General features: G+C 42.0%; 1 protein-coding gene across 2 annotated transcripts in view; it reads right to left on the bottom strand.

Moving 5' to 3' along the window:
* STK4 (serine/threonine kinase 4) overlaps positions 1-6,784 on the bottom strand; it is an 80,672-nt gene extending 73,888 nt beyond the window's left edge. The window contains exons 1-2 of one of the 2 annotated variants that reach the window (XM_033095175.1): positions 6,672-6,784; positions 1,557-1,637 (exon numbers count right to left, since the gene is read on the bottom strand). In XM_033095175.1, coding sequence (XP_032951066.1) covers positions 1,557-1,637; positions 6,672-6,706 — 116 coding nt within the window. In that variant the 5' untranslated portion in view covers positions 6,707-6,784. Of the gene's footprint in view, positions 1-32; positions 212-1,556; positions 1,638-6,671 lie in introns of those variants that run through there. The other variant, XM_033095177.1, reaches the window with a different exon arrangement.
* Between the last annotated feature and the right edge of the window lie 982 nt (positions 6,785-7,766).

Here is a 7,766-nt window from a genome sequence, read left to right on the forward strand (position 1 = left end):
AGAGATGTACAGGGATGGTCGTTCTCCCATACCTTGAACGATGCCAAATCAACTTGCAGTCTTCAGATTCATCTTGCAGTTGTTTTTAAGCAGCACAGATGGTGTCATCTTTTACTTCCCCTCTCTGCTGGATGTCTTGCTTGACTCCAAAGAGTATTTTTCCAACTTACAAAAAGATGATGACTAATGTTGTTCACCAGGAGGTAATCCATGAAAAAAACCTATTCCATGTAATCCAGGACTGGGTTTAACATTATTATTGATCTGTATTAGGCATAAATGACACTAAACCCCAAAATAATCCAATGACATATAAGACCTGATTTTAAAGAGCATATAATAACTAGACAATAGACATTTTTTAAAGTTAATATTTCAGGTCTTCTCTTGAACCAGCAGTACTCCCAAGAGATTAAAAAAATACACATACGCACACACACACCCACACAATTTGCTGATATATGCAAACTATCTCTGAAGGATAAAAACCGGCTATACTGGTTGCTTCTGGGTGGCTAAGAGGTAGAGGTAGGGGGCAGATTTTTTTCATTGTACATACTTTTATGCTTTTTAAAATTCTGACTATGAATTGATTACCTATTCAAAAATTAACAACAAAAACTTAAGAAAGAGTGTCCCTAATATTTTAATGTCCCAGTTATTACAGAAGAATAAATAAACAAACAGGGATTAAATTAAAAGGATATGTAAAAGTACAAACAATTATGATGTAACCTTTATTGCACCATGAAAGTCAGTGATGGCCACTGGTTATTACTTAACATTATTTAATCAATACTTTATAAACTCATTCACAAATCTGTGTTTCAAGAAGTCTACTGGCGGGCGGGGGAAAAAAAAAATGAAGAAGTCTAGATGTTTCCAGCCTGGGATTTTTGGATTTCTTAAGAAGCTATGAAGGTAGTACCGTGTTTCCCCAAAAAATAAGACCTAACCAGAAAACAAGCCCTAGCATGATTTTTCAGGATGATATCCCCTGAACATAAGCCCTAATGCGTCTTTTGGAGCAAAAATTAACGTAAGACCCGGTTTTATTTTCTGGAAAACATGGCAATAATCCTTGATTTATTTACTATATTTCAAAATGTTGTACTAACTAAACCGCTGCATCCCACTGTTTTTTTTTATTGAAACCACACTTACTGTATATCAATCAGAAGCTAGGGACTGCAAATAAAAATGTCTGACTAATAAAAATTTAAAATTATAAACTAATTAGTGCTGTTAAATAGGAAAAAAAAATATGCAAACCATGGTTTCTACAAGAGAAACAAAATAGATGTCCTCGGTGTTAAAAAGACGAGGAATCACTAAATCTGTCTATAGTAGTGACTGTGAGGAAGAGAGAAAGGGCATTTCAAGCTGTAGATTTACCTTCCACCCCACCCAGAGCAATGCTGATATGCAACATTCCTCTTTCCTCATCTAGGTTAGAAAATTATTGCCATGAGAAGGGTTCATACTCATAGCCTTCTAGTGTGGCGGGTGGAAAAGACTGGGGCCTACTGGTCTACCTATATTTTATGTACACTCACCCTTCTCCAAGTTTCTCTAAGACATCAAACACCTCTTCTGGTTGTTTAGTTAAACTGTCTTCATCCAACTTTTTCAGCTGCCTGTGAATGAAGAAATATAAACAAAAATTACATTTTACTTGCTAGCAACTAGAACACAAAGTACATTGCTTATTTTAAAATTAGCATCTTAGGAATATCTCTACAAAGTCTTCCCTAGTAAACAACAACAAAGGTAAACTACGAGACTTTTAAGCGAAGCTGAAGGGTTGTCCCATGAAGTATTACATGTGTCCTGGGTCACTCTGATGAGCAAAGTTGGAACCCGACGGTAGACAGCCATAAGAGGCAAGCTTCAGTTCAACAGATGTAAGAATTTTCTAACAATAAAAATAGTTCTAAAATGGTTTACATGCCTTAAGAAGCCCCTAGAACCCCGTCACTGGAGTATTTAAACAGAAAGTGAATCATCATGTGGCTGAAATGCCGTAGAGTGGATTCAAGCATTAGATGTAACCTTTAAAATCCATTTAAATCTTGAGATTCTATGAATGAAAATGGTCTATCTATCTCTTCAGAAAAGAGGTTTAATGTAAAGTTAACTATGAATTGAAACATAGTCTTAAATTGGAGGCCAAGAAGACATAGAAGACCCTCGCTCTCCATGAGCAAGGTTTTGATAATTACGTCAAAACACAGAGATTCTATAGGTACCACAGAAACAGGAAGTGGGAAGTATATGCTAAACATGATCAAAAGTGAAAAATAAGTAGGCAGCTGGGAGTTTCAAATAGTATCACTAAGTCTCTCCCACAAGCAGCCATGTACCTCTGACTAGTCCCAAAAATCAAAGATATATGGCTGCTTACAACCTTCTAGATAATTCAGATTTTTCTGACTATGCTAGAGAACAATAACAAACATGGGAGGTTATAAACTAACAATATTTTTTAAAAACTCTGAGACCTTTGAAAATTATTAATGGTTTAAAGAAGGAGCTGCTAAAAAATATTTGAATGTATCTTCTACACAATGGCTTCCTGAAACTACCAAGGACAACAAAGAAAAGTGCTCAGGAAATGGTGAAATATGGAAGTAGTCACACTGGAGATTTCTTTGTAAAGAAAAAGTTGAACAATACCAATTAAAAAAAAAACACTTGAATTTAAAAAACACACAGACACACACACAAATGTGTACCTTCCTAGAGAAAATAGCAAAACCAGAAGACAAAAACAAAACTCTAAACCCATCAAGTGTATCTACCAATAAACGCTGATCTCAAATAGACAATCTTACAGAGCTTTCTAAATATCAAAGACTATGTCTAGAGAAATGGAGAATTGTTCCATGTCAATAACTGGTAATAACGCGAAAATTAACAAAACGACGACACTGACCTTTCAAAATTAAAAGGTCCTAAAAATTAAATTCCAATGACATCATAAAAACTCCCAGCTTCAAAACAAAAAGGGTTGAAGTGAAACTACTCTTAAAACTTCAGAAGTGAAATTTCTATGAACTCAGAAATTAGAAGGACATCCCATAAATCAGGTTTTTTTTTTCCCCTTTTTGGTGAAGCGCCGAATTTATAACTATATAAACAATGGACAATACCCCATTCCTCAAGCAGAATTAAAGTTTTATAAACAGCTTATATAAAGAAAGACCAAATGTGTTCCTTCCAAGGGTTGACTTTGTGGTTTACAAAAAACAAAACTCACTATTTCAATTACACGGAGACCACAGCGTAACAAAGGAAACTGCCACTGCCATGAGAGAGACAGCTGCAAGCCTCTGATAATATTTTGACAAGTCAAACTCTATGGCTGCTCCGATACTTCTTTAAAACAATCTAAGGGCTTTTTCATTTGGTTTTGGTCTGGGCTTAAGGGATCTTTTTATCTCTGGTGCCTGCTAACCCAGAGATTGGCCAATAAGTATTCGCTAAATGGATTAACAAATATAATGATGGGAATCATAAACCTTTATCAGCAATCTTTGTGGATTTTCAAAATAAAAGAGAATTATACCCTAACAAGTATTACTGGATTACCAACAAATAAGATTTCTCAGAAAAATCTTTTAATAAGTGACTTAGTGATATTTTAGACCATGAGTCTTCATGGAAGAAGCGCTATAGCCATTGACAGCCAGAATCTAACGATTCAGCTCTCTTGGCTGGGACTTCTCCCAGGTCCTAAGTAGTTTCTTCGCTTGCTCATAAACGGACAGGCCTGGCCAACACAAGCCTCCATGGACCAAATACCGGCACTGCTCCTCTCCTAAGTCAGATGACCACGTGAATGGCCGGCATCCCAGAAATGCACTCTACATCTTCCGCCCCACTATTATCTAATGGTAACTCACTTTTAAAAATTATAAGCTCCTATGTAAGCCATAAACTTTAATCTATCATCATTCACTTAGTCACACACAAATGTCAAACTCGTGAACACAAAGAGCATTTCCTGCATTGGGATTGCTATCCCTTGCTGGAAACACATGCCAGCTGAATCGCTGAAAAGGCACCTGTACCTTCCCAAACACAAAGAAGGGTATGTACGAAGTAGTCACTCACAGGTTTGGCTACATCTCTAACTTCTTTCTCCCACCTTAGAACTCTAGTAAGGTGCATTTTATTTACGTATACCTATCTCTCTCTCCACACAGAATTTGACATGGGTTATAATATATACATAAGATAAATTGATGAAGTTCTTTTAATGGTAATAAAATGAATGTGTTCCCCAATCCCTTCAAATTCACATGTTGAAGTCCTAACCCCCAGTACCTCAGAATGTGACTGTATTTGGAGATAGGACCTTTAAAGAAGTAATTAAGGTAAAATGGGGTCATATGAGTGAGCTCTAACACAATATGACTGGAGTCTTTATAAAAGATGAGGATACAGACATACACAGAGGGAAGACCCTGTGAAGACATAGGAAGGAGACAGCCACCTACAAAATAAGGAGACAGGCCTCAAAAGAAACCACCTTGCTGATACCTTGATCTCAGACTTCCAGCCTCCAGAACCGTGAGAAAATAAATTTCTGTTGTTTAAGTCACCCAGTCTGTGAATGCGACATGGCAGTCCTAACAAACTAATACAAACGATGATCAAGTTATCATTTGTATTATCGTTGCTGCAAACTAGGCAGTCTGCTAGTTATGAGGCCAGGAAAGCAATCATTCAAGAATTCGGCCCTGCCATGGCTCTTCTCTTGCACATTTAACACATTTTTTTAAAATCTAAAAGACACAGGAATGAGTGTCAAAAGCAAAAAAGTTCACTCTTTTGCACACGATTATACAACACAAGGCAAAGGTAGAAACAAAACTCAGATGTCTAATTTTCTTTTCAAGTAAACCAACACCATGGAGAAAGAATGAACATTATTTCATTAAGAAATATAACCGGTGTACATTCATAATTGGCTCACGATGGTGCGATAGCAAATCTTTGCTAACATACACAGGCCCTGTGAAACAGGGAGACTTCCAGAGAGGCATCAGAACCATGCAGTTAAGAGCATGGACTCTGGACCACACTGCCTGGATTAAAACCCCAGCTTTGCTACTTACTAACTGTGGGACCTCCAGCAAATCACTAACCTTTCTGTGCTTCAGTTTTATCACCGGTAACATAGATACAGAGATAACCGCCTCATTGGAATGTTGTGAGGATCAAATGTGTAAGTTGAATCATGTGAAATTACCATTTTTATAGGTCAAAAATGGTCAATATCAACAATTCCATATGGTTCAACAGGAGACATGGAAAAAGTACTGAGAACAGCGTCCAGCATTCAGTAAGTGCGGTGTGAGTGTAATAATCATTCTTATTTCAGTCTCAGCACACTGTAGTAGGGTGAATTATGAGTCCATCCTAACCAGCTACTTGCCTTCTGCAGTGTTTGTGCACTTCAAACAAACCCCAAGTGTGCAGCCCACGCTGCCAATCCCTTCCCTTCATCTCTCTATTGCCCTGCAGTCCACACACTAAACACTTCCTACTTCAGTGCTCCTTCTGCTGCAGGAAGTGAGGTCTCTGTGAAAGAGAAGCTAACTAACTACCCTGCACCTCGGAGAAGCATGACTTCCCTGCGTATCAACTATTTTTCTCCAGATGTGGCAGAGTGACACAGAGCTTAGTGTCCATGGAACAAATCAATGATACAACTGCCACCAACTCAGGAGTTCAGACTTTCTAGGCTCAGTCACCTTCCTGTTTTAAGAGCTTGACTTAAAACAATTCCAGGTAGCTGTAGGATCTGGAGGTGATATTCACAACAATCAAGGCCTGAAAAAGGCACAGTCTGGCCCGGGTCTAAGGATGCATTGCTAGTGCAAAAAAGGAAACACACAAGAGTGTGTCTCAACTCTCTGGGCCTCAATTTGCCCATTTATTCTTATTTCCTTATCTACCTTCCAAAGTCAGGTTTTGAAGAGCTGAGGAGGATGTCAAAAAAAAAAAAAGGAAGACACCAGACATCAGGAATGAAAAGATGCCGTCTGTCATTCCTGCTAGAGTGGGATCAGTACCAAAAAATCTTCCTAAATGCTATCCTCCACACCCCCTTCCCTTGCTAGACCTTTACCTTTTCTTGGCACACCTTCTGCCTTAGGAGCAAAGCTTTCCTCTCCCCTCAGCAGATCCTCCCCACGCTGTACCCCACGGGTGGGACTCCTTCCCTTACAAAGTCCACCCAGCCTTCCTCTCTGCTTGTCCAGATCCATTCCTTAGACCCCTCACAGGTTCTCATCCTGCTTCCACATTCCCCCTATCCCAGCGAGTCCCCAGGATAGCCTTCCCCCAGTAGCCCCAGCCCTCAGCAGGTGCTCTCTCGAACTTGTCCCCGCCTTCCTCAGCAGCTGCTCCCTTCAGTGATGCCCCTCTTCCCCGAGGATGTCCCCTCACAGAAAGTGCTCTCCCTAACCAGACCCACGTTTATCCCCCTCCGCGCCTGCTCCCCTCTGTCGGACCACCAGCCGCCAGAGGTCCCCTATTCAGCAGGTGCCCCATCAGCCGGATCGCCCGCCCCGTAGGTCCCTCCCCTCCGGGGGGCTCGCACATAGGTGTCCCTGCCTTTCCCTCCCCAACGCCGTTCCTCTTAGCCAGTGGCCCCTCACCGGCGCGGCGGGTTCCTCAGCTGCACGGTCTCCATGGCGCTGCCAGCAGCCGCCCAGACCCGCTCACTGACCCATCCTCCCCCGGGACCTCCCTGAGCCCGCCCAGCAGACCCTCCCACACTTCCGCTTTCCGCCCATACCGGAAGCGGCGTGAGGCGCGGGGAGCTGGGCAGGGCCCTGAGGCACCGGCCTAGATCACGTGGTGAGGGCCTGAGTCAGGTGGCGAACCAGGGCGCGGACCCGGAACTGTGGAGTCAAGAAGGCTCCTACTCTGTGTGCCCCAGTCAGGTTCGAGACTTGATGATGCGGTCTCGTTGCGACGCTTTGCCCAAAACACTCGGTCCCCAGGCCCACAACCCGTCTCTGCCTCGGTCCCGATCCCCCATTTCTCTGACGGAGATGCTGAGGCTGCTTGAGAAGTGCCGGCCTCAGTCTTTGAGAAAAACTAAACTGACACTCAGAGTGAGAAGTACTAAATTAGGGATAAACCCGGGGAACAAGTCCACATAGTGGAAGAGGGGAGGAGTAGTCAAGAAAGATTCGCAGATAAAATATTTGAGTTGATTGAGTCAGGATAAGGCAAGAGAAACGGTGTTTGGAAAATAATTCCAAGAGAAGAGCATAAACAAAGGTTAGGAAGCAAGAGAAACAGAAACAGATTCATGTGTACAGGTGGCAGTGCCTTTGCATTTGCGATCCCTCTGTCTGCAACAGCGTTGCCTAAATCTCAGGTCTTAGCTGTTAGTCCCTCGGATGCTTTCCCCATCCTCCTTATCTAAAATAGTCCCCACGTGGTCCCTTTCTAGTGCAGTAGTGTTTTATTTTCCTTATAACACTAACAACATTCTGAGGTTATCCTCTTCACTTGCTGATGAGTTAATTGCCTTTCAGGTCCCACTAGTATACAAAAGAAAGCAGGGACTTCGCCTCTTTGTTTCACGCATAGTGCTGCAACACACCAAGGCGCCCAACGCCGCTCCAAAGAGGTAGTGGCCCTCCGAAGCGTGTACGCCACACTGCGCATGCGCCGAGGGCCCGGCGCTGCGGCCCCCTGATTGGCGCAGGCCTCAACCCCGCCCACCTGCGTCCCTCCTC

Source organism: Rhinolophus ferrumequinum, chromosome 23 (genome assembly GCF_004115265.2).
Source record: "Rhinolophus ferrumequinum isolate MPI-CBG mRhiFer1 chromosome 23, mRhiFer1_v1.p, whole genome shotgun sequence".
Taxonomy (NCBI): Eukaryota; Metazoa; Chordata; class Mammalia; order Chiroptera; family Rhinolophidae; genus Rhinolophus; species Rhinolophus ferrumequinum.